At 43.4% G+C, this 27,725-nt stretch overlaps 1 protein-coding gene across 2 annotated transcripts; it reads left to right on the forward strand.

The window, feature by feature from the left end:
- Positions 1-2,032: 2,032 nt before the first annotated feature.
- Positions 2,033-27,725, forward strand: LOC142585806 (proteasome inhibitor PI31 subunit-like). Of its 2 annotated transcripts, XM_075696827.1 has the most exons (7): positions 2,033-2,341; positions 7,954-8,112; positions 17,300-17,379; positions 18,396-18,557; positions 24,079-24,228; positions 27,070-27,150; positions 27,393-27,725. In XM_075696827.1, the coding sequence occupies exons 1-7, from the start codon at positions 2,168-2,170 to the stop codon at positions 27,445-27,447; spliced, it is 861 nt and encodes a 286-aa protein (XP_075552942.1). In that variant the 5' UTR covers positions 2,033-2,167; the 3' UTR covers positions 27,448-27,725. The 2 variants fall into 2 exon arrangements, with proteins under 2 accessions (XP_075552942.1, XP_075552949.1); XM_075696834.1 differs by lacking the exon at positions 18,396-18,557.

Consider the following 27,725-nt stretch of genomic DNA (forward strand, 5'->3'; position numbering starts at 1 on the left):
CTTATATCAAACAAATCCGCACGGTGCAATCTCTGCATATGCCGTTGTGATTTTTCTGCCGATGAATACGTGTGACATCGCCGAATAAGTGCAGTCGAACTCGCCTCAAGAAGAGTAATTGCCAATTTATTGATCGAAACGGGTACACTAGCCAACGAAGTCACCAAACACGCGGGTTAATAAAAGCGCGTGTTAGTGTTGTACCGCCGATGCAATTCGGCTGCATACACCGATGAACTACCGTTCCCGCTGCAGTTTGTGCAATTTTAAATTCCCCAAGGGAGCTGCTTCAAAACGTACAAAGCTAAAGACTGACTAACTTTTCAGTACTTCTTTATATTACTAGAGAGAGGTGCCACATGATATATTTAAGGGCAGAGCAGCGCCAGTCAAAGTAGATGAGCGCTGGCGGCAAGGCCTGGTTTAGTCGTCTGAAGCGTAAGTATAAGAAAGAATTGAGTTGAGTACAAAACTCACATGCAAGGAGGGACTACGTTGTGAAACAAACAAGTCACTCGGCGTGTTAAGTTTGCTCAGGCAACATCGAGGTGTGACGACTTCCCAAACGGGACGCGAACTTTTCAGCGAGAAATGGAACAAAAATACCATATGCAGCAGCTATTAGCAATTCTCGCCCTGAATTACCTATTTTCTAAACACATTTCCAAAAACGCAAACAATATCTAAGATGCCCTCGGGCGAAAAGAATAAAGCTGTTAAAGAAGCACTTCTTTGGTATCATTCCGATAAGACACAGCGTGATTTATACCCTTTACAAACAAGGCAGGGTGAAAACTTCGCAGCTCAAAAGAATCGACAAGAGTTATGCATGGAGCAACTAGCAACAGTTAAACATGTGCGAAGCCACGCACAAAATAGATGTAAAAACATGAAGTGCGCGACAGCTGGTGTGAGGATTTACCGCGCCATATGAAACCAACAATTTCAGTTATTGCAAACTTCAGTAGCTTTAACATACAACGCAATGCGCTCGTGCAGTCCTGCTGCGTAGCTAGCGCAACGCGGTAAAGAAGCGGGAAACAATATAAGCGGCAAACAGCATTCCATGCTGCACTGCAGACGAACTTTGTTGCTCACGCGTCTAACTATGAATGAGTGGAAAAAAACACCGACGAGACATTGGAAAGGATGAGAACAAGAGATTTCCCTTCAAAGCGACGATCCATTTTTGCTACCGTTGCTCCCGCTGATGAGGCTTTGCCGAGAAATGATTTGAACCGCATCGCCGGCACGTTTTCACCGGTATTTGAGCCCCCCACCCTGCAACAATTCTTCGACATACCCTGAAGCTTTGGCCACCCCACACGAGCGAATGGTGTTGCCTATCGTGCTCTGAAAACGTGAATAAGACAGAGAAGCACGATCAACGACATAGCAAACTACGGCGCGCGCCAGGCTCCTCTCCCGCGTGTTCTGCGTAAGGCCGCCACCAGTGGCGCGTCCGTCGGCGTGCACGGCGCGTTATCACAAAAACAGGAGATTAAGAGAGAGCTCTTATTTGATAACTCGCGGGGCAGCTCACTATTATTCGAAGCTAGGACGGAAGTTTTGAGAACGAAAACATACAGGGCTAAATTTGAAGACGTGGACCTTTGGTGCACAGCTTGCGGGGCCGAAATGGAGACCACTGAGCATATAGTGCTGAGATGCACAGACCTTCGCCCGACTCTGGCAGAGGGAACAGTGGCAGATATGGAAGGGGCATTGGGATTTCCCGGGGAACGAGGGCAAATAGACGAGAAAAGAGTGGCAGTAACGAAGGGGAGGCTAGAGGATTGGTGGAGGATGTCAAGGGAGAGATAATACCTTAAATCGGGGAGATAATGTTTTCTCTACTTTTTTAGATAGTTATTTTGGGGGGAGGAGGGGAGTGAAAACTAGGTTAAGGAAAAGAGGATATAAAGAAAGGCAAAAAAATAAAATAGAAGGGGCAGCAAAAGGCTAGGTGGCGCCAGCCGCCGCCCGTTACAAAGGGTATAGCCGCCATCCACCCATCCATCCATCCTAGTCATAACCGATCGCCGGCTTCTCAGAGCGAGCTTGCTTTCGATTCCAGTGGAGGCGCGGCACTTCGTCGGCTATCTTTTCGAACGTTTTAATGTCAGCACAGGTTGTAGTTGTTCTGTAATGTGAGCCTGTTGGCATAATGAGCTCTGCAGGAGAAGTTTCCGGCCTTTCGGCATTCGAAAATTACTTTGCTTTGGAGCTGCTTTTTAAATCATGTAACGAGAGTTTGCAGTCGAAAGAGGATGCGCTTATAGTTCTCGCTCACTACCTCCTGGTGAGAAATGGCAAACGCTGCGCAGGAATCGGCGAAACAGTAAGTGTCTTCCTACATTTGCGATCGGGAAGCATAACCGGCCCATTATATTTTCACCCGACGCGGTTACTTAGTGGCTATGGTGTTCGGCTGCTAAGCATGGTGTCGCGCGATCGAATCCCGGCCACGGTGGCCGCATTTCGATGGGGGCGAAAACAGCCGTGCACTTAGATTTAGGTGCACGTTAAAGAACCCCAGGTAGTCCAAATTTCCGGCGCCCCCCATTATGGCGTGCCTTGTAATCAGGAAGTGGTTTTGACACGTAAAACCCGGTGTTCTTTTTTTTTTTTAATTTTGATGGCCACAGTGTTGGGACTCGGTTTTGGCTGTCTTTTGCTTGCTTTTGTCAGCAAAAAGATCTGAATAGGCTGCAGGCAATGTTAGTAGTATTGACAGTAAACACACTCAGTTTCTACTTTCTTAACAAAAAGTCGTTTTATGCATTCAAGCACAAGAGTAACTGGAATGCCAATGCATTTCTCCGCAAAATTGGGGAATTCATATCTCGAAACTGGGGTCATCCTGAAAATTCTTTCCAAGTGGATCCGCCTTGCGAACTCCAAGGCTAGTATTTGTAAATTGGAATATGGGCCATAAGGTTCAATTAGTTAACAAGTTAATTAACGATTTTTTGTTAATTAGTCGATTATGCATTTCTTTTTTTTTTTTTTTTTGCAAGTAGCGTGAGCCGCATCAAGTAGACCACCTCATGAACAAGAATTGTGCTATCTGCCACAGGCAACGTATAAGAATTTTTGTAAGTGTTCGCTGAAACACCCTGTATAATATGGCAACTGTTTTACTTCAGTTGTTTGGTTATTAGGTATTTAAAGTGTACGTTTTCAGATACAATACTGCCGGATAACAGCTTTGTGGCAAGCAGTCTGGGGTGTGTGCATGCCCCAATTTATAACTGTTGAATCCTGTAGCTGTGACATTCATATTCAGTTGCTTAATGATTACAGCATGGTGAAGGTGTGAGCACAAAGAAGCAGCATATATATATATATATATATATATATATATTACGCGGTAGCCACGAATGCAAACAACTTGTGTAGCTATATACCAGGTGTGCGAGGTAGTTGAGGACATAATGGCGACTTCATTAATAGAAACAATATTTAAAACGAGAACCAATATAATAATTCAAACATTTTTTGCATTGTTTCTTTTACCTCTGCTTTCTAAGGACGTTTCATAAACTTTTTTGAGGCTCAATTATTCCCTGAATTCTGCTTTCATAACAGCTGCATTTTTAAATCGGATTGTATGCGTTGATGTTGGGTAGTACTTCCATAGTAGCAGGCTTTAGCGAGTTATATAGTTATTAGTTTTTTAGTATTTATTATTAGTTATTTAGTATTTATTATTTAGCGAGTTTGCTATTCTCCCTCTCAATGGTGCCCTGCATATATATTGGCCTAGCAGGTTTATATTCAGAGGAAGAATGGCACGTTGGAGGGCGACATGGCCACAGAAGTTCACTGCCACCCACTCTTGTATGGTGTAGGTCATGTGGGAGCTATCAAATCAGTCACTTAGGAGTGGCACCTGGTGATATCGTGCACAGGAAGCTTTGCTGTTGACTGTACCACTTTGCGCTGCTCCACAATGACCTTATTTGACTTTTCAGAGTTCTCACTCATCATGGCTTCCACCTACTGAAGAAACAGCCGCCTGAATGGCATCTGACCACTAGCAGCGCTTATTTCCTTTTGTCTTAGATGATAATTGGCCATAAGCTGTTCTTACCCCAAAAAGAACGGGTTTGGAGGCATTCACAGAGGTGGAAATCTCAGAAGTCATTGTGGTTGGCGTGCAAGGCGACTGGGACGCGTACAGATTCATTTCGTGTGTCCAACCGGAAGCTAATACCCAGTAATAAATGTGCTAGATTGGTGATAGAGGGATTGTGGAATACAAAGTCAAGCATCTAGGCAGGTAAAATTAGAATGCCAATAGTTTATGGCGATTCGAAGCTGTGTGCTCAAATACCTCACGCACCTAGTATACAGCTACATTTTATACTTCCCATTTGCTTTGGAACATTTACTCATATGTGTAAAGGTTTAGTAGAGCACATTATGTAAGGAATGTTTTGCATTGTTCCTTAAATTTTGTGCTGCTGACCTCGAGGTTGCAGGTTGATGACGGCTGCAACTGCTGCATTTTGATTGTGGGAAAATTCAGAAATGCTTGTGTACATTGATTTGGGTGCGCATTAAAGAACCCCAGGTGGTCAAAATTAATCTGGAGTCCTCCAGTGCGGTGTGACTAATAATAATATTATTGTTCCGGTATGTAAAACCCCAAAATTTAATTGTTTTTGTTCCTTATGCCTACATCTGCATCAGGCCACAACTGAGCCATTTCGGAATCCAAAAAAGAAAGTGATGTGTATTGTGGTGAGACCACTCTTACTGAATCCAAACACATCGGAGGCACGTCACAGAACATATTCATGGATGCATGTAGGGACATTTATGGTATTCAGTTTTGTGCAGTAGAGCAACAACATATGTCTTTGTTGTACTGGCTACTTCACAGGCACTGCTACACACATGGAGCAAGTTCACACTCTCCTGTACATAAATTATTTTCATAAGACCTGTGTCTTGTGTCACATACCATGTCAGATGATGTCATTTCCAGTTAGGCTACATTATTTGTTTCATTGTTCTTGCTTTGCTTCTTCTCTCTTCACTTCCCTCAAGTGTGCGCCAAAAATTACCTCGCATGGGAATGATGGATTTGTCTAATATTTGTTCTTAGCCTTCAGACATTCTTGTGACTTTATGTGCTTTACGACCTTTATTGGCCTAAATTTTCAAGCAACTTTATTTAAATGTGTGAAGGCAAAAAGACTATATATGCACAATAATTGTGAATTATTGCACTTATAAAGGAATCTTTCGTGGAATAATATCAATTTGCAAAGTAACAAAGTCATTTGAAGCTAGAAAACGAAGTTTAGGCAAATCCATACATTAATCACTACCATGCTGGCTAAAACCACGATCCTTGCAGCTCCCGTGGACACCAGTGGCAGACCTCCCACTAGTAATTTTTGTAGGAAATTGTATGTGCTTATTAACCCGGCCATTTGTGGCTGCACTGCCGGACTCTGACAAGAGGTGCTTAGGTGCCTCTTGTCATTCATTGGCAGGTTCATGGAAGAGCGCCTATTGGCTATCGTAAAAAATTCTTGGCAGGAATTTTCATGGCTGCCCTGAGAATAGACACTTTCCAAAAAAAAAAAAATAAGGAAGACATGGCATGAGGTAGACATTGTCATAGTTAAATACATATGCACACACATTTCTTCGATTTATAAGAGCAAAAGGGCGTGTATAGGCTTTGTGCGCTGATGCCGCAAGCCATCTGCCCAGGTAAGTTGTGCACGTTGCGTATGTTTGCCCATACAGTTATGGCAGTGCGAGAGCATCTTTAGTAGAATAGAAATCATCAGTAGGATTCTTTAGCATAGTATAAACATATTACTATCACCTATCTCAACTTTGTGCATGCTAGTTTATGTGCACAACACATATTGAAGTGTGCTGCATGGATTAGCTAGCAGGTGCAGGCTGGCAATGGCCGGTTTGGTGATGTTAGTATTGTTCTGCTTTATGTAAACAGCCTAGTGAATGCGTGACACAGAATACGCTTGCCTGGGGTAGTCAACTGTACGCTGATGATGAAGTTTCCAACTCCAGAAAATAGGTAAACGGTCAACTGTGTCTTTCCCACATATGGTTAGAAAATGCACAGCAAAGACCAGTACTAAGGCTGGGTGGTAAGTATTTGGTGTTGTCTATTCAAGATGGCTATATATTTGAAAATGTTGAAGTCACCTAAGGCAAATAGGACAAGCACATCTTTGTATAACCATGTCTGCTGCTCTTGTCTGCATTTCATCATGCAAGTGCTTCACATGCAATAAACATTTTTGTTTTCTCGCAGCATAATCAATCACATTTATGCGTATGAAAACAGCGTACAGGAAGTGCTGGCAGCACACAGGCACAAGCAGGTGGCATCTTTTATTTTTGTAAGAACCACATTCTCTGCAGTGCCTGTTTTCTGCAGTGCAGTTCAGTATAAGTGACAAGCCCCATTCATAAATTTTCAAGTACGTAGGTGCTGTCCATGCTGACTGAAAGGTTAGAAAAAAAGTACCAAGAATGTTTCGATGCAATATTTATTTAGCTATTGTAAAAGGGGAAGAAAGTTCTACAGATGTATATTTCATGTGCTTTATGCGTGTATGTATTTCTGTTCTCGTCATAACTTGCACTTATTATTAAAAATGTGCGTTCCAGACATCTTAGATCCAGCGCTATAGTCCGTGTGACATTTACACGATAACCGAACACCTTTGTTAGCTTTATGACTGTTTTATGTACTTATGACATCTGTAGCCGCAATAGCACTGAGAAATGCCCCTTCTTTGCTGCGTTCTTTGCATCTCGCCAGCAGGTGCTATGATAAAACCTGTGTGCCTGTGTGATTGCACATCTGGAACATATATATGCTTTTCGCTGCCACTTGCTGTAGGTGGTGCCATAGTGGCATAGCCAGAGGGGCAGGGGGTAGACCGGGCATGTGCCCCCCTCGAAATTTTTGCATTGGTGTGTGATCTGCCTAGCCACTCCCCTCGCCCTTCCAATTCCCAGTCACGGGGGACCCCCCTCCTGAACTAATTTCTGGCCACACCACTGGAGCCGCGTATGTAACTAAAAACAGCAGCACACAAGGCCCATACTGAACTCTCCAGTAGGTGGTGTAGCGCATGCGGGAATGTTGGAAGTCACCGAATGTTGAGGAGTGTGCACAAAAAGGTGTGTAGAGTGTTAGAGTAAGGAGCTCCATCCTTCTCGTTCTTTGCCTGTGTCCTCGTTCCCTTTGTGCATTGTTTGTAATGAATCCATTCTGACTTGCCTAATGCGCAGTCGTCCTACAAGACTGTTGGAGTGATATTTGGGACCACATTATGTGGCATTATGAGGAAAACTGAAGTTCACTTTAACATGTGCATATATTACTGTCTTGGTTATGTAAGACTGCGCTAAGTAAATAACTTAAAATATATGCAAGTTGAACAAAGCTAGCCAAGCCAATTGGTAATTCATGACTAGGTACCAAGAAAGAGTAAATGGTTGTTATCAACACTTCTACGTTATAATCTGCCTGAGTTGCTCGGCAAAAGTAGATGGGACAGTTATTGTCTGGAGTAAAACAGCAGGCCTGATTAGAAGTGTGGGAATGTTGGTGTGATGGCGTTGAGGCTTTTAGTATAGTGCAACACCTAAGTCACTGCCTTATGGTACAGATGACATAGGCATCATGCACTTCATGTCTTGCGTCTTTTGTAGGCGTTTTACATCTGTTTTTCAAACTGTCATCTGATTTGCTTTATAGAATATGATTTGTCAAATTGATAAAGGATGCTGCTTCTCAAAAACACTTTAATAAATGCTATTCCACTTTATTAATGTTAAATCTGACAGATATGAAAATGTGAACATGCGCCCACTGTGCTAATTTGTCATTACTCATGTCATTGTCATTGTGGGTGATGTTTCTTACAAGTAAAATGTCTATTCCAGTGGGATGGTAATGCCCAGCACTGTACTACAGAACTGCTACCTCCTGGTTGGAATGAAAACCAAGGCTCGTACACCATCCGATACATATCTTCTCAAAATAATGAGCGATATTTGCTGAAGGCAGTCCGAGCAGACACCTCTCTTCTGATTTGTGTCTTGGTAAGTATTTAGTGATACTTAAGCATTTTTTAAATGTGCACTTGAGCTTTGCTTGTTCTCCAATTTCAAAGAAGCACTGATTAAGCTTCCTGTCTGTTCTTCTTTCCTTTCTGTGGCACACCTTTCTGCCAAGCTACCGTGGATAACACTAATGCGGCAATGCGCAATTTTGTTATCTTGACTAAACACTCAGCAAGCATGAACTTGAACAGCTGCTGTATTGGTTTGGACTAAAGTTGTTGCATGTAAAATGTGTTTGAGGCTATAGTGGAAAGTATAAAGACTTTTGTTTAAGCCCCCAAAATTTATAGAGACCTAGTAAAAACTTGAAAAAATTCAAGGGGCACTTAGTTGTCCCTGTGTGGATGAATGCAAAAGAATTACGACCACTGCGCTAGGCCTATGCTCTTTGTCATTGAGTAACTAGTTCTTGGCACACCTAGTTCTTGGTTCGACTCCAACAAAGGTTGTGGGTCCTAGTGCGTTAATTAACTGCATCTTAATTAACTATGTTGTAATTAACTTCACCCTAATTAACACCAAAGGTCAAGGGCTTGTACCCTTTTTGGACTATCGGGTGGTCACGCCAATGCCGACAACTACACTGGATTTCCCCTTCATGAGCCACATAATGCTTTTGCCTTAAAAATTTGTATCCCCTACCAGGCTTTGCTGTATGATGTTGAATTCCAATGGTAGATCCAGATAAAGTTTTTCGGCTCTGTACGGAGCAATCCTATTCCAATGGCAGAATGAGAGTGTGAGTTTTGTGTTCCAATGACAGATTGGGATCAGCCACCGATTCCGGATCGCTCTGCGGAGCAATAATATTTGCTCCGCCAAAATTGGCAGATTTGACCGGAAGTCGATGTGACGTATTTCCTTCACCCACCTCTGCTTCCTGTCATGGTTGCCTGTTTCTGGTTGCGGGTAGCTATGGACAACATGGAAAACATGGATGCTACGTCGCGCCGTGTGTTTTTGTTCCTGCTCCTGGATAGTGACAACGCTAACTCAGACACTAAAGTTCCCAGGTCCAGTGATGATTCTTCCGATATGGAAGAAAAAGAAATGCACGGAATGTGGGGTGATCCAAAGGATGTGATATGTTTCTTAGCTTTGCAGTCAGTGTTCTTTTTCTGCACTGAGATGCAGAAAAACAATCATGGTGTTTCGATAATGTTTCTTAGCTGTGCAGTCAGTGGTCTTTTTTCTGCACTGAAATGCTGCCCTATGAGCTGCGAACTTCAGCAGAGTGCCTGTCTATTGCACATGAAATAAAGATGGTTCAGCAAACATATAGCCAGGACCTTATCTTTTTAAATGTTTATAACCTGAAGGCAGTCATGAATGAGTATAGGTGGCGCATGATAAGTGAGGGCACTAGGAGAGACAAATATTTATGTAGCACTGACCTTCAGCCACGGTGTTGAGCCAAACCAAAAACTGTATCCGAACTAAAATTTTGTCCGGTCCTGAACCTGAACAGTAATTATTGGAACATACTAAAACTGAACTGAACCTGAACTGAAAAAATGCTAACAGCTACCGGTTTCTGACAAACTGATTCAAGCACATAGGATGGCACGGGCAGTCAAGAAAACCGTTATGCCCCAAAATAACTATTTCTTTAGTCACAAATTTTAATGATTTGCTTAATGTATTTCAGGCAAGAATGGGGATAGATGCTGAGTACATGCCAGTAACTATGGCCACCTTGGCAGAAGTGGTTGCATAGGAATTAGGTGTGTGCTGTGAGGAGTATGTTGGGGCAAAAACTGGGAATTTATAGCTGCATTGGTGGTGCTATATAAAATTTACAAATTGCTGTTGAAGCCTTTTAGATGCTTCATAAATTTAATTTTTGGATTATTACTGTAATAAAACATGTAATGTTTCTGCTCCACACTTCGCACTTGTATGCGGTAGATATTCTATATTCAGTGCTAGTCATTGAAAGTATTGTAGTTCTGAAGTTTGTGAGGGTTAATTATTAAGTGCTTTCACCGTCAGTGGTGCTGGCACAACAGCTATGGCTTGGTGCAGCTGGTGCAGGCAGTGGAAAAGGTGCACAGGGACAAAGGAATTGTTCCATAGTAAGCAGAAACATCTGTACCTGCAGGTTTACTAAAGCTGTAACAATGTGATGAACGAGAAGGGGATCCGAGGGATCCGCTTTCCGTTAGTCACAACCATATGAAGCCAACAGTTATTGAAGCCAAGGAACGCATAGAGGAAATTATTTGTTAATTTAATTGAAATATATAAATGATAAAGGCAAATGAAAGTGGATGAAAAAATAACTTGCTGTCGGTGGGAGCTGAACCCACATCCTCCACACTATGCATGCAAGGCTCTTACCAGTTGAGCCGTGGTGATTAGCTGGTCCCAGATCTGCATTCTTGGGTATTCATGTTGGTGCCGCCGTACATGACAGTCACATTCAGGATGCTAAACATTTTTAAATATTTATCAAACACTTTCTATAATGGGACTTCAAATACTATCTTCTAAATTTAAAGGGCCCCTAAGCAACCTCAAAAATGTTTACACATTTCAAACAAATGCGTGCATTGTGTAGAGACCATACCAAAAAATTGTTTTTCATACTAAATGTTCTTCATACCATAAAATTTTCTTGCATACTAACCTGCATGAGGACCTTAAACGATTTCTCAAATACACATATAAGCTGTAGGACTTGTTTATGCAAAAATTTTCAGTAACGGATAGTGTTGTCTCAATGGGCATAGGAAGGAATGTAATGAGATCAAAATTTTAAGGAGCCAGTAGAAAGATCAATGAATGGTACTGTTATTCTCAAGAATAACGTTGGATCATAGAATGGATGTCTCCTTACAAAGATATGTCTTATTGCGAGAGTTCTGCATCTTTATATTAATCTGATAAAATCTGAAAACTTGCTGGTAAAAAAAAATTACAATTAGTATCTGCCCAAAAGAACTTATAGTTACAAGGACCTCACTTGTGATCACATATTGTGCTGTGATTAAATTTGCAAAAAAAAATGTGTGAGAAGTTGAAACGCATTTGTTGGGGCAACAAACCCCTCATACAACCTGTTCGTCAAACTGAGGTTCCTAAAAAAATTCAAATGAACTGCTCTTAATAATTCAGGAACTAGAAGCTGAGTCTTCTCCTTTGCATGATGTGTACTGCCTCCTTGTGCTCCTGCAGAAGGGAGTAAATCTGTGGAATGACACATCTGTGACAACCTTTGTATGGATGTCGACTGCATGCTTGACATTGTAGGCAAGAAGTGCTGTGAAGTCATTAACAGCTCCCAAGAGTTCTGCACTGCTGTTGCAGAAAAGTGGAGCCATGTCGGCAGCGAAACATTCCTCACGAATTGCCCTACACCGGCGGCTCGCTCTGGTACTGCACTCGGATCGTCAACACAAACACGAAAGTGGAACTGCCAGCAGCATTGTATATTTATAACCAGTTGTTATCTGCCATTTTTACACCGAAGCATGACACTCTCTTGCTGGCAAGGTAGTGTCATCAGGCATATGCTGTTGATGAAATAATTCAGTACCTAGTTCTCTGGAGGATGTGTGCCCGAGACTGGCCCGTCCCTTCACTTACTGGTGGTCTCGGTGCCGAAGGTCGTAGCGTCACTTTTGAGAAGCTTGCGAGACCATAAGGCGATGATGGGCGACCTCTCAGCCATGGGCAGCTAAGGCAATAGCATTGTGAGCATAACCAGTGCTGAGTGATTGTACTGTGGAAGGTATCAATGTGTCGAAGGGCAAGGTGGGGTTGCGGCCATATTAGAAGTTAAAATGGTGAAAATCCGGCAATGTCGTGACATGACGAGTTATATGCGAAAGTGATGTATGGTAAAGCGACGTCCCAGTCGCAATGATCGTCAGAAACTTACATGGCCAGCATTTCAGTGAGTGTGCGGATGAGTCGCTCGGTGAGGTCATTCATTTGAGGGTGGTACGCGGTAGCAAGCTGGTGTTCTGTAGAACAGGAGCAGAGCAGATCGACAACCTTCGATAGAAAGTAGCGGCCGCGATCCGTGACTAACTGGCGAGGGGTGCCGTGGTTCAGTATGATGTATAGTAAGAAGTCAGCAACATCTGTAGCACAGCTGGTTGGCACACCTTGTGGCGTAATCTGTTGCTACAGCAATCCATTTGTTTCCTTTAATGGAAATTGGAAAGGGGTCAAGGAGGTCAAGGCCCACACAGAAGAAGGGCTCAGTAGGGATATCAATTGGTTGAAGCAAACCAGCAGGAGGCATCTTCCGGCGCTGACACAGGTCGCAAGAAGCGACATAACGGCGTGCAGAGCGATAAGTGCTGGGCCAGAAGAAGCTGCACCGCAGGCAGTTGTAAGTATGAGTGATGCCCAGATGTCCAGCAGTAGGAGCGTCATGAAGTTGCTGGAGCATGGCCAGTCGAAGGTGCTTTGGAATGACTAGGAGGAGTTCGGACCATCGGGACGAACGCTACGACAGTATAAAGTTCCATCGCGCAAGGTGAACATCCAGAGGGACGAGTCATTGGGTGAGGAGCTTAGACGTTCCATAAGTGTTCGAGGAACAGGATCTTGGCGTTGCTCGTCGCCAATATGGAGGAAGCCGGAGAGGGACAGAATACTGATGTCCGAGTCTGCATCGGTATTGTCCGGTTGATCCACGGGATTGCGGGACAGGCAGTCAGCATCCTTATGCAGGTGCCCTGACTTGTATATATTCTTGTAGACGCAATGCCCAACATGCAAGTCGTCCAGTTGGGTCCTTCAAAGAGGAGAGCCAGCAGAGGGCGTGATGATCGGTTACGACGCAGAAGCTCCGACTGAAACGGTACGGTCGAAATTTCGCAACCGCCCATACGAGCGTGAGACATTCCCTCTCAATAATGGAGTAATTTCGCTCGGGCATGGAAAGAAGGCAGCTGGCGTAAGCGATGACACGGTCTTGGCCCTGTTGACGCTGAGCGAGGACAGCGCCGATGCCATGGCCACTCGCGTCAGTTCGTACTTCAGTGAGCACAGAAGGGTCAAAGTGTGACAGAATCGGGGGAGTTGTAAGCTGCTCAATCAGGGTAGAGAAGGCTTTCTCCTGCAGTGGTCGCCAAGAGAAAGAGACATCTTTCTTAAGAAGGTCAGTGAGAGGGTGAGCGATGTTGGCAATTTTTTTTTTTACAAATCGCCGGAAATAAGAGCATAAGCCCAGGAAACTATGGACATTGTTTGTTGAGCAAGGTACAGGAAAATTTTGCATGGCATGAACTTTCTGTGGATCAGGTAGGATTCCGACGGCGTTTACGAGATGGCCAAGCTTGTTAATTTCACGGTGACCGAAACGGCACTTGGATGAGTTTAGCTGAAGGCCAGCCCTACGAAACATGGAGAGTAGGGTTGTGAGGCGCCTCAGGTGGCTCTCAAAGTTCGTTGAAAACACAATCACATTGTCGAGGTAACAGAGGCGTGTAGACCACTTCAAGCTGCACAAGAGAGAGTCCATCATGCACTCAAATGTAGCTGGCACATTGCATAATCCAAAGGGCATGACTTTAAATTGGTACAGACAGTCTGGTGTGACGAAGGCAGTTTTATCGCGGTCCATCTCATCGACACTAATCTGCCGATATCCGGAGCGGAGGTCAAATAATGAAAAGTATTGGGATCCGTGAAGGCAGTCAAGAGCGTCATCAATGCGAGGCAGGGGATAAACATCCTTCTTTGTTATCCTGTTGAGGTAACGGTAGTCAACGTAGAAGCGCCACAAGTTGTCTTTTTTCTTTATTAAGACAACCAGTGATGCCCACGTGCTACTGGAAGGTTCAATGATGTTCTTGAAAATCATCCTGTCTACCTCTTTTTGTATGATGTCCCTTTCGGAGACACGATATGGCCTACTATGAATTGGGCTCGCGTCACTGGTGTTGATGCGATGCGTGACAACAGGTGTCTGGCCTAGTGGACAGTCCTCCAAATCAAAGATATCCCGATAAGATGACAGGAGGCGACGGAGAGCTGTTGTTTGCTCGGAAGGAAGGTCAGGGGCAATCATCTTACAAACATCGTCCGTAAGCGTTGAGCATGAAGGAGTGGGTGACAAAGGTCCGTTGGTACTGAGGAAGGATTCAGAGGTCAAAGAAAAAATCTCAAATTCTTCCAGAGGAGTGATATGCGCTATGGCGATACCGTGTGGCAGAACATGCGACAAAAATCCAAAATTGATGATGGGCACGCGAGCGCAGTTTTAGCGGATTCGGATTAAGGTGCTCGGTGGGGCAATATTGCACGACAAAACCATGTCAGTAAGCGGCGACACGACGTACGCACCATCAGGTACGGGAGGACAGGGCGTCAGGAGGACATTTGTAGCCACCTGTGGAGACAGCCTTGCAAACTCAGCAGAACATAAGCGGTGTGAAGCAGAAGCTGTTGCGTCGGCAGGAAACGGCAGCATCTAACTATTCAACACCTGCGGAGCAGTCAATTTGGGCAGAGTGTTTTGAAAGGAAGTCGAGGCCAAGAATTAGGTCATGCAGACAGTGCTCAAGGACAATAAATAAAACAATGGGATAATAACACCCCATTGGTCACACGTGCTGTGCACATTCCAAGAACAGGTGAAGTATTCCCATTGACAACTCGCATAGTGCACGGTACAGTGGGCGTCAGAACCTTCTTGAGCCTTCTTGAGCTGCGCTCCTGTGTCAACGAGAGATGTAACAGGCACACCATCAACTTCAGTGCCCAGTAGGTTTCCACGTGTAGGCAGGGTCAACAGAGGATTTGTGGACCGGGTCGGAATTGCAGCTTCACCTCTGGGAGCTGCACCGCCTAGTTTCTCGAAGTGAAGCGACCAGTTGCACACGGAGACGAAGAGTGGTGAACGAGAGGTGAACGGGACCTACGACCTTGCAGAGATGGGGAGTGGCTGGATCTTGGTGGAGCACTGTCGGCGTTGATGTTCCTAGTCTGTGTATAGGGTGAGAAAGTATGATGGTCTGGCACTTAGCGGTAGTGACTCGGAGACAACCACCGAGGAGGCAACAACCAGTGGTTGCGGCAATGACGGGCGATGTGTCCAATACCGGAACAATTAAAACAGGTGGTTCTATCGTCCGCTGTGCGCCAGTCAGCTGGGTTGCGACAGAGTGGCGAAAAGGTTAGCGTCTGGAAGCGAGCTGCCGGAGAAATCTGGTAGGTGTTTGTATGGTGGACCGAGCAGAGAGATTGAACGTTCAAACTTGCTATTTCCTCCTGAACGACCGCTTGTATAAGGGAGATAGTGGGCACGCTTTCCCGACAGTCAAAATGAACTGGAGCCGGAATCATGGCCTCAAGCTCACAGCGAACGATGCACATTATATCTTCCGGTCCTGTCAACTGAACGAACCCTGGCGGGTCTTCGCAAGAAGATGTCGCAGCGGTATTGGGCAATCTTTCAAAAGTTTGAGCGACGCGGTGGTCCTTCGCTTGTCGAAGCGCCGGCACTCCTTTATAATTGCATCTGTAGTGCCACAATCCTTACACATCAGGAGATTGAAGGCATCATCTGCAATACCTTTTAGTATGTGACCAATCTTGTCTGCCTCGGTCATGTTGTTATCAGCCTTGCAACAGAGGGCCAGTACATCCTATATGTACACGCCATGGGATTCTGTGGACGTCTGAATGCGGCTTGCAAGTTCTTTTTTTGCTTCCAGCTGACAACCGACAGGTCTGCCAAACAGGTCTCGCATTTTGTTTTTGCACACATCCCAGCTTGTTAGGTCAGCTTCATGTGTATCATACCATTGTTTCGCAGTTCCTCTCAGATAAAATATCAGTTTTGCTAGCATCATTGTTGGATCCCACCTGTTGTTGTCACACACTCGCTCGTACGTCGTAAGCCAGTCCTTGACGTCAGTGTTGCCCATGCCACAAGATGTCCTTGGGTCCCGCAGATGAGTGAGGATAACTGTTGGCACGGGCTGCTGAGGCGTTGTCGCTTGTGTCTGTTGATTTGCCAGGGTGGCGACAGGTAGATGACATCCGCTGCCAAGTTCCGTGATTGTACCGCGCACCTTCCAACAAAATGTTGCAGGAAGAAAGCAGGCCCATGAGTGTAATATAATGTATATTTACTACTGGTGTATGTGGCGTTCAGGCAACGGTAAGTCTTCATCTTCCTCTAGTTCATGTCACCTTCTTCTTTGCCTTCACCGTAACAATGTATATACTTTGAAGGCTAATAATACAATGCAGTTATGTGTGCATTCCTTAGCACATTATATCCTCTTCTGCTAACTGTTTCATCTATGAATGTCTCTAAGGGCTAAAGGAGTGCTGACATGAAAATTTTGGATCATGCTTTTCTTTTCTTTTTTAGGTAGCTTTCAACTAGATAATTACTCGTACAATAAGAAGATTCAATTCCTCAAGACTGTCAGAAATAATTATCTACACTATCTTTTATGTGACCAGTTCAAAATGTGTGCCAAGTGCAGCAAGACTTTGTACATGATGCAAGATGCTGTTCAAGTCACCAAAATTGGAGATTATGGTTACGTGGCATCAAAAAAAAGAAAAAAGAAAAAAAGAAAAACTGAAGCACGAGACCGGTGCAATAATTGAAGGCCATATTATCTCTTCTAGTTGTGTGCTTCTCTGGAAATGCAGGGGGATCCTCTCTCTTCTTTTATCTCATTGAGTATTGAATGGGCTCAGCTTTTAGCAGCATTTTCATTGTGTGTTTGCGTCAAGAGTGTCTCGTACTTAGAGACTTGTGCATCAGTTTCCAGTGATGTGAATACCCTCCTGTTCACATTTGAAGCCATATTGCACTTCACTTATGTTAATTAAATGTTCACGTAATTCACTGTTTATTGCGCTCTCAAGGAATTGTTTCATTGCATAGTTGCTGGGTTGACAGCTATCCAGAAGATACAAATTAAGGCAAGCTTTCTGTTAATACTCCTTTAAGAACAGTCGATTTGAGATAAAATGATTACTTTTTTTTGCTAGCCTAAGTTCACTCAGCACAAGGCTTGAGTTGAATGGCTTCTTTACAGTGCATAAAATAAAGTTTACACACACTGATGTCATTACAAGTATGTGGCATAGTAATGTTCGCTTTTGCTGCTGCTGTAGAATATGGTAAGTGGACAACCCATATGAAAATTGTCACATTTTCTTTTTTTTCTTTTTCGATCAGAACATTAAAGAGGATAAAACAGCGTCAACTAGTCTGAATGTTGGCAAGTACGTGTCTGAGGAATACAAGGACTGCTCTCGGTAAGTATTCAGCTGTTGAAACATGTGCAGTATGTATATTTGTTTTCATTTGTCAATGTTGCTACATATTCATTATAAGTGATGCATGAAAAGTACGAGGACCTAAGCAAGGAAATGACAAGGATGCAGTACTCTCATTACTGAAGAAAATTTATTTTGGTGCAGGCACCAGCGTTTAAATAGAAAATAATACAGCACATGACAAAATTTTTAAAAAATGATCAAGCCTTCCCCTACTGGAAAATGGGAATTAGCGAAGCTTGTCCTGCATGCACCTGACCTTCGTCACAGTTAAGTAACCCACGGGTAACTGTGCTGGATTGCTTCGACCTCCCGGTACTTCAGCTCGGGATCATCTCGTTGCTGTCAGATTGCCTGTGCTGACAGGCAATCGAGCGGCTCTAACGGGTGGAACGGTGCGCTGACGGCAAGCCTTTTCACAGGTGAGTTGTCACCGCTGCTCGTTGAAGGCTGCCGGTTCCTTTGGGGAATGCACAACGCATGGCCGTCCCATCCATTTTCCGAGAATGAACTGAATGAAAATGAAACCGGCGGCAGCATGCGTGAAACCCTTTCCTGCCTTTTCCCTCATCGGCAGAAGCAAAATGGCTCTGATTGGTTGCACGTGTGGCGTGAGCGTGTGCTTATGCAGCTGGAATCCTTGCTAATGACTCGCGCTCCAGCGCTGGCACAGCTGGCAACTCATCAAACCGCCCTTTCCCACTGCTGCTCTGCTCTGCTCCGGAAGCAAGTGCGTCTTTTTGCGTCACCACAACACCACCACTTGTCAGCCGATACAAGCTTCGCTTGAAAAGCAGCAAAATAAAATATACTTCCACGGCTGTTGACATGTATAGTCATCAGCACAACACAGGGCAGTAAAGAAACAACTGAATACCCATACAGTTGTTCTCTCATCCCTTTATACATCAGCTATACTGAACCCATTCTGACTTGCCCAACTTGCAGTTGTTCCAACATATGCAGTGTGTAGATTGTTTGCACTTATCATGCAGGGCATTCAAGGACTTGAATGCTGTGGTCGAAAAGTTGAACCGAGAGGTGATTAATGTCCTTGAGCACAGTGAAAGTGAGATTTCTGGTGTTCGTGGTGCTTCATCAGCCACTTCCCATGAAAGAGTTCTGCGCATGCTCACAGGGCAGCCTAGCATGGAGTGGTGAGTACATTGCTTTTAGGGACTTGGACAAAGTGTTTGTCAGTGGGTGCAGGAACTGTTGTTTGTTTGGGGCTTTTTGCGCCTTGAACTGAATGAACTGAACATCAGCTTGTGCCTTGCAAGTTGTATTATTTAATCTCTTTTTGGAATAAGAATGATTTGACGGCCACCTATTCAAGATAAGGGAGGGAGAGAGAGAATCACACATGGCAGTCAATGCTGGTGCTTTGTGCGGAAGTCCACATTGAGCAATGTCTCAAGGTAAAATCAGGCATTTAATATCAGGAGTGAGGAAAGGTTATGAAATTGCTGCAGAACAATGCACTCCTACTGTAAATAGTGAATGTTTGAGCTTGCATCAGCATTACAGGTCAAAGCTGTCGGTGGAAACGTCTGACTCGGAATAATGAGTGCTGTTTTTGATGGGCAGGTCTTGGCAGCATGAAATGGGACATGCTATACTGACCGTCACCAATTACCCATTTGCTCAGAACTAATAATGTGTTGTAGTGGACCAGTTGATTCTGTGACATGATGGAACACTGCACTGTGAAACAATACTTTCATCACAGACGAAAAAAAATAAGACATTAGACACGCGTGTGTTCAATGTTTGTTATGTCCGTGTCGAAGGTATTGCTTCGCAGTGCAGTGTTCCATCGTGTTCAGGACTCCAGGGCAACTGGACGTGCTCTTTTCTGGCTCATTCTCATGGGAAAGCAATATTGCCTGTAAAACAGCACACATGAGTGGGACAAGGAAGGAAGATAGAGACAGCATCATGTCTGTGTCCCTTTCCTCATTTGTTTGCAGTTTTCATTCTAATTGATCATGATTGTCATGGATTAATTTGTTTATTTATTCCGAATACCTTACATGCCTGAACAATGAGTATTGGGCAAGGGGAGCTTCAAAAATTTGCCGTATTTGCACGATTCTAATGCACACCTTTTTTTAAATAAAAGGTGCATTTAAATTTGCATGCACGTTACAATTTTAACTAATTCTACTCGGTATCAAAAACAAAACTGATTCTTACTAAAAAAAAATGGAGGACGTTTAAGCTTCACGTTTAAGAGTGGAACGCGATAGCATTCAAAGATTCCTGACTGCTTCTCACGTTTCCCAGCAACTGCAGAGTATGCAACCGTAATATTTACCAGGAAACGCTGGCGGCAAACGTTATGCACGAAGCAGGCTTCTGCTTTCTGCGGGCTTTCTGGTAGAAACGCAGCCTCTTGTGTGGGCTGCGATGCAGCGGAGGCAAGTGCCATCTGGAGGTGTTGCAAGGAACCAGGTGCGCCGCACCGTGGCCTCCAAGATATTCGCATTCCGGCGCGCACAAATGGCGGACGCCATGGCTGGTCTATAAATGGTAGAAACGCTGGAAAGGGGGTTTGTTTGAGTTTTCGCGTAACAGAATTATGTTTTCTCGTATATTCAAATTACAATCCAACGCTATCATGTCTGTAGTTTTTGTGCAAGTTGTACTTTACGAATTTTCTACATATTTTAGCTTGAGAAATTCAATTAGTGAAGTGACTTCCTTGTGTCGCATGGAGGGCTTGTGTATGCGTGGTTCGAAATTCCTTTTGCCGAAACGACGTCCGACACTGGACGCTGATGTGGGATGCCAGACGCTGGATTTTCTGCGACACGGGGCCCTTAATGCTGTCGCATTAAGAAGCTCAATGCGAGGTAGCTAGCCACACTGCCATCGAACAGGTTGTCTGAAGAAAGCGATGCTCGAAGAAATCCCTAGGTGGTCCATGGTGCATGGAATGCACCCCCGCAAACGATGGCTGCGTGAGCCTCTGGAAATGTGACATTTCCAATGCATTAAATGGAACTGAAGATTATTTTCTGTGGTCGGTAGGCAGCGAAAAGGACATGTCTTCGAACTCCAATAGCGACTAGCTGCTAAGATTCAGCCGAGTACTCTGCATGCCTTTCTATGTTTCATAAAATAATTTCAACATGGTAGGTGTCGAGTCAGGTTTGGTTACTTGATGTGCACACCAAGTTATTATTTTTTTTTTTTATATTTGGGCAGTAATATAACTGCGCATTACAATCGGTGGCGCAGTAGAATTGTGCAAATATGGTACATAGTATGAACAACATACAATTCATCACTGGATTTTATCACTCATCACTTCAAGGCTGCTCTTGAATCACTGTTTTGTTAAAGCCCATCCCTCATGTAATACCCCATCACTGGGGCCTTTGAGGTATAATAAATAAATAAATAAATAAATAAATAAATAAATAAATAAATAAATAATAAATAAATAAATAAATACAACTCATAAGAGCACCTTGTTAATAATTATGCAAGTATAGAATTGTACCGAATTATGACGCCCACCATGGTAGCTTTGTAATTATGGTGTTGTGCTGCTGAGCTTGAGGCCGCGGTTTCATTCGTGGGTTCGGTCGTGGATGCGGTGGCCACATTTCGATGGGGGCGCATTGCAGAAACACTGTGCCATTGGGTGCATGGTAAAGAACCCAAAGTGGTGGTCAAAATAATCTGGAGTTCCACACTACAGCATGCCTCATAATCATGGCATGCCTCGCAATAAGATCGTGGTTTTGGCATGTAAAAACTCAGAATTAAGTTTTTTTTTAACCCAGTGGTAAGTGATGGCAAGAACGTTGGTAGAGACTGGCTAGCAAGAGACATTGCAGATTATTTAAGGCTGTACTGACTCATTTGTGGAAAGTTGTCGTTCAGTGATAAGTAAGTATTCTCAGGATAAACTTTTATTTTCCCATAGACCATGCCTCTGTCTCTGCCCAGCCACTTTGGCAGTGAAGTCCACCAATGTATTAGCACACTACTAGCTCGGGCACCATTTCCAGGCATGCACCGGCAGTTTCGCAACAGTTTAAAGGGTCCTTCATGAGGACCCATTGGAAATTTTGGTTATACATGATGATAATGATTTATTAATATCCCCTTTGAAATAGGGCGGTCACAAATAGTCACCTAGCCTGCTTGAGTTAATCAATTATGCTATGCATGCTTTTCATTCTAGCATTTTTGTGTACCCTTCCTTTATATTTTTCTCTTCCTCAAAACTTCTCTATCAACCTTTTACTGCTATGTATGCTTTAACAGATCCTGTCATATCAATTCCCTGCCTTTTTTCCACCAATACTGTAAACGACACTTGCTTATCTCGACTACTGACCGGTCGATGCTTCCGTCCACTTTAAATCCAAGTGCTTCTGGGAGGTGTACGTTAGTTTCTAGTCTCACTGGGTGAATCCGTTTGCATTCCATTCGGATACGCTGTGTACGTTGTGAGGCGCCATCTAGGAAACGTTTTACTGCAAAAATTTTTCAAATTGATTCATTATTAGAGGAGATAGGTCAGATTGAAATGTTGCGTTACCACGCTGCCAGAAGGCAAGCTTCACTGCCAACATATACATTCTCCCCTGTTTCTCCGACTAGAATCTGCGACATTCCTTCCCTGCCTTCTCCGATACCATGTCACATTTGCCTTTTGAGCCCTGCCTCTTTTTCTTCACTTTCTTTGGTGTCCCATGCACTTCCAATGGCGATATTGCATGTTCTGTGTTGGATCATTTACCATAGTCACATGTCATAATTGGTGATGTTGCAGGCAGTGTGTCTTATGTAGAGGCATTTGTGTGTGTAGCCTTGACTCTCTGGCTTGAAGTGGGGCTCCCTTGAGAGGAAGGGTGCACAGGCTTTTGATTGAAATATCAGCTGTTTTCGCTTTGTGCGGCCATTGGATACTTGGCAGACACAATTGCCACTGTGTAATCTGTGCATCATGCTTGCTTGTTTGCAGTGCCCAAAACTGGTGAGGGTCCCTTTATGACGTGAAGCACTGACGTGAACTCATACATTATAATTTTGACTGCTCAATTTTTCTTTTCTTCTTTTTTTGTGACTTTCTTTTTGTGAGCTCTAAATGAAGGTCCCAGACCTCTAAACCTCAGAAAATTTACTGGCAAGGCTCAGAGCTCCCTAAATAATTTATTTAGTATGTTTTCCACAGTAAGTTTTGGTTCAGTTTCCCAGGAGGCTAGAGAGTTGCGAGAGAGTAAGAAAAATATTTATTGGATTCTGGCTCCCTGTTTGGGGCTACTGGGTGGTGGGGTGAGAGATGACTGGAGACGGAGGTCGGGATACGACGCTGATGGCTTTGCTTCTTGATTGGGGTTGGTTCACTTTCTTCAGTATGATGAGCCCGAAAGTCCATGGTAAGCCTCGTTAACATGGCCACATTAGCAGTGGGGGGGTCAGTCAGCCACTCCTCAAGTGTGTGGGGTTTTTATCTTTTTAAGGATAAATTGAAGTGCATGTTGATTGCCTGGGCAATCCTAGAGTGTGTGGGGTGCATTGGGGGATCCCTTGTGTCATCACATGGCACATGCTTAGCAGCTGTGGTGTTGTGCTGCTAAGCACGAGCTTGTGGGATCAAATCCCAGCCGCAGTGGCCGCATTTTGCTGGGGGCGAAATGAAAAAAATGTCCGTGTCCCGTGCATTGGGGGCACGTTAGAGATGCCCTGGTGGTCAAAATTAACCCGGAGTCCCCCCACTACAGCCTGCCTAATAATCAAATTGTTGTTTTGGCACATAAAACCCCAGAATTTGTTTGTTCATTCTCGTGTCATGTGCATTTGAGTGAACTATCTTTTCTGGCTATGTAATGAAGGATGTTATGTGTGGGTAGACAGTGTGTTTGGGCTTGGTGCATATGGCAGCAACTTGTAGAGCTGGGACTGTGATTTCTTGTTCATGCCTGTCCTGTAATTTCAGGCATCGTATGTTTGAGGCTATTTTTGTTCTGTATGAGTGAGTGGGCCTTTTCACTGGGGAGGAGGTCTCTGAATGTCTGTGTGGCATACCTTTTCATTTCCTTTGATGTATAATGGTTAGGTACCCATTGCAAATTGATATCTCGCTGTGGATTATTTGTTGCATATTGATGTAGTGTATCTTTAACAGAGTTGGGCAGGTGTCCCAGGAAGAAAGCTCACAAAGTTGGAGGCATCAGGCTGAGTAACTGCCGTCACTGTAAGCAAGTTTGAAACTGAGGAATGGCTGAAGTGTGCTTATACTCTTTTAAGACAATGTCTTTGTTAGTGACTTACCCCCATTTTTTCATATCGGATAAGTGTGTTTTTAGCCTCTTTCATGTGGGCCGATCCCGAAGATAGGGCAGTCTAAAGCCATTCCTGTGGGTATCTGCAGTCTAAACTTTATTGCACTATCTTTGGGATCAGCCACCATTTTTTAAACAGCTTCTAAAATAAAAGCTTCCAAAAATAAGAGCTTCTCCTACTCTCCTCACGTGAGGGTTGACATGATAGTGCCATGCTGAGTGACTACATCCCATTCTCAGCCCCAACTCGCTCAGAAAAACATTGTCTTTGATTGACGCCAACTAGAGGTTGAGTTGCCTTCGAACCTTTTTTTCTTATTCGCTTGGAGGATCATTTAGTTTGTTTTGAACTGTCAATTTGTGCTATTTGCAGTCCTCGGGCACAAGAGCCAGCTCAACTGGGCCAGCGAGATCTGGATCCATTCTTTGGGGGCCGCTCTGGTGGGGGGATGATTATGGATCCAAGGGAGCTAACACGGCCTCTACACCCCAACCCTGGAGCAACCATTCCCGGCTTGCCAGGGTGTCTGCTCTTGTTTAATTTTAAGCAGTGGCAAGCCAGTTTGTACATCTGTGTGCGCACTGTGTCATGGTGTGCAAGGGTGAACTTACTTGGTGAAACAGTACTTAGTAAAAAATTAGCAATGCACAGTGCCGGTTGCATTGTCTGTAGTGCCCTTGCAAAGTACACTTAGGAAAGCGTGGCATGCTCACCATGGTAATTCTGTTGGGTAAAGCAATAATGGCCATGCTTCATCATGCTCCTGTTGCGTGATCTGCTAAATGGCTGGGTAGTGAAAGCCTAGCAGGCATGTTTGCTTGCTAGTTGTCAGCAGCATTAATTCTAGCATATTGTGAGGAAATCAAAATGAAACTAAGCAGTCACTGTATATTCCCATACTGCCTACAGGACCTTGACTCCTTAGTGAAATGAGGGTGGTGTCCTTGTTTGTCGCACTACACTCATTTCGCCATGGATCTGTACAGACTCGCCCAAATGTAAGCTTTGCTTTACTGCTTGGTTATGAGCTGTATGCACAGCTGAAAAGCAGCTTATTGTTTAGTTCACCCAAGAAGCTTTAAGCTCCCAAACTACATATATATGCCCTGGTACTCTTGTCAAGTTTGCCGTTACACTTCATGCCGTTTACAACCATTTGATGCAGTAAAATGAGTTAGCAAGTACGTGAAATAAGGTATATATGAATACTAAAGAAGGGTGGTATCTTAATCAAGTGCCTATAAATTAAGAATTGAAGTAAATGTTTTTATTTAAGTGCAGGTATCTATGGGGGGGGGGGGGGGTGAAGGAGTACTGGATCTCACTTCGTTGTACGGGTGAGCTGAGGCAAATGATTGGTTATATCCTTATAAACTTTTGCCTGGCACCATAAGCCTTTGTGTTGAACCATTGGCAGTGAGTTTTGGTATGCAAGTCTATTCCAGCTGCATGGGTTCCACAGCGAAAAATCGTGTTTGCTTAAGTTAGTCTAATTTCTTACCATCCGTGCTCAATATGTTCACCCTGCTTTAGATATAGGTCCTGAAAAATGAAATCAACTGGTGGGAAAGAAAATCATTGCTGTCATTTCCACACACATTGGCATTACCCATACTGTACTCCTCTACAGTCGAACTTCGTTATAATGGAACAAGTTACGGTATGACAAACTAATGAGTCTAATGAAGCAGTCATAATTCCCCTTCAAATTTTTGTAAAAACTGATGCATATGTTATGTCAACTTAGCACAAAAAATTTTCTATAGACAGATATAACAAAGCTTTTGTTTTTGTTCATAATTAAGATTTACTGATCCTTTCACACTGATTAGGCCAGAATCTGGTGTTGCATGATGTTGCTAGTAGCTCATCTGATGCAGCAGTTCAGGACCCTTGTACTCTCCTGCAAAACTCCCATTCAGTGCCCACACTCTACCAACAGTGCTGCCTCCCGCCTTCTCCTTATTACTGAGTACACACTGACATTCGGTTCTGGCTCTTGTGCTCTGTAAACTGAACACTCTGTGCAAAGGCTGAAATGTGAACAATGGAGTGTGCAGCTCACAGTATGTGGAGAAAAAAACGCTTCTATGCATGCTGTTCCATCTAACCATGGTTGCAATAAATTGTTGCATATGTGCTATCAAGAAGTTTTTCATGTCCTACTAGTACTGTATATTATAACAATCTGTTTTGTTTTCCATTCTTCTGGCCTTTCATCATTGGGTCACACGAAGCCGCATTTCCACTCTGCGTGACAAAAAGTTAATTGTAATTATAGTAGTTATAATGAACAAATTTTTTACTCTTATTTTAACTTCGTTTATAACATGGCTTTGCTGTAACTTCCGCTCCAACCACTTACCCCATCAGAGAGTATGGAAGGGAACACTTAATTGCTTGTAAGAGCACACAGCAGGTAGACATATCATGTCCCCCATAAAGTGTTCAGTGAGACTAAATATTCAATGGGAAAGCTACTTCTTGCATATTAACATGTGACATTTGAATGCACAGATCTCGAGTAACCATTCCTCAAAAATGAATTCGGTGTACCCACTCTTTACCCTTTACATGCAGTCTCTCTCATTAAAACGCTATCACTCCTACATGCTGCACTAGTTCCAGTTAAGTGCACATTTTGGTGTACTGCATTTTCATACTTCTAAAGTACATATGGTAGTTACATGTGAGGGTTGACAACATCCCTTTAAATAAATGCCTAATACCCTCATCCACTTCAGAAAGACATCAATAAAAAATAGTTACACCACTTGGCCAGACGGCTGTTGTTCTTTGCCCCAATAAATTTACTAGTCTTTTTTTGTAGTAGTAGTATATCAAGTTAGTGAAAATTTGCAATAACTCGCAAAAAACTGTTCATGTTCTGTCGTAACACGGAATATCAGGGAAAACGGGCAATCAATGATATTTTGGTGCATGTGAGCAAAACATTCTCAGCTTTAATTGTTGCATTTATTTATCAAACAGTTAACATTTTGGGAGTACACAGAGGGCCATGTTTTGTAGCCAAGTCTTTTTGAGTCAGAGCAATGATGTTCTAAATGTAAATCGGGTTGGCCATAGCTGTCAAAGGGTATGGTTTTTTTGCATGTGCAATTGCTCTCTATGGATGACAAATTTCGCCACGAATATGAGCTGTTCTGCAGTGAGAGATCAACCGCTGTTCCAGTATCCAGTATTTCCAAGTGGGCTTCCGAAAGCAGACATGAGGCAGCCTACAGTGGCATCTCTACGGGCAGTACACAGTCTGCTTTTGTATTAGAATATTCTATTGCTTATCTGCTGTTTGCTGCCAGAAATTTCAGAGCCTCTGTTTTAGAAAATGCTGTTCTATTGCAGAGCAACAGTTCCTCCTGGGGCCCGGTTTGACCCATTTGGACCTTCATCTACTAATGATCCTGCAGGCTTCAGATTTGCTGGGTAATATAGTTAACTCTCCTTTTTTAATTATTATGCTGATTAATTAGTTGCTTTGTTTAATGTAGAGCTGTGCATTGTGGGAGCCACTTAGAACTTGAGCTTCTCTTGATGTTTTTGCTATATTCACCTGTTTGTTAACATAGATAATCTGTTTGTGTAGATAATTACAGTAAAAGATGTTCTTTGACAATACTAGTGTTCAGTGCTTAATTTTTTTCCTATAATATGTGAATTCCTTACAGGCCTAACCCGGACCATGCTATGAGGCCCCCAGACTATGATGACATGTTCAGCTGAACTGGACAAGTTGACATTTTGTCATGGTCTTTGTCAGTGTTTGCGTGTGTGTGCAAATACAGAGTGAAAAAAAAGGAAGATCAAGTGTGCTTCTTTTGTTATAAGTGCATGTACAGCATTGTGGATAGCCAGAAAAACGACAAGCTTGTCTTGTATATGCCTCTCGGATGTTGTAAACTTTTTCTTAGCAAGAAAAAAAAAACATATTTTGATACATTTTATCTTGGAGTGTTTTGTTTTATTATTTGCTTTGAATAAAAGTTTTGTCTCGGAAATGA

This window comes from Dermacentor variabilis, chromosome 1 (assembly GCF_050947875.1).
Source record: "Dermacentor variabilis isolate Ectoservices chromosome 1, ASM5094787v1, whole genome shotgun sequence".
NCBI lineage: Eukaryota > Metazoa > Arthropoda > Arachnida > Ixodida > Ixodidae > Dermacentor > Dermacentor variabilis.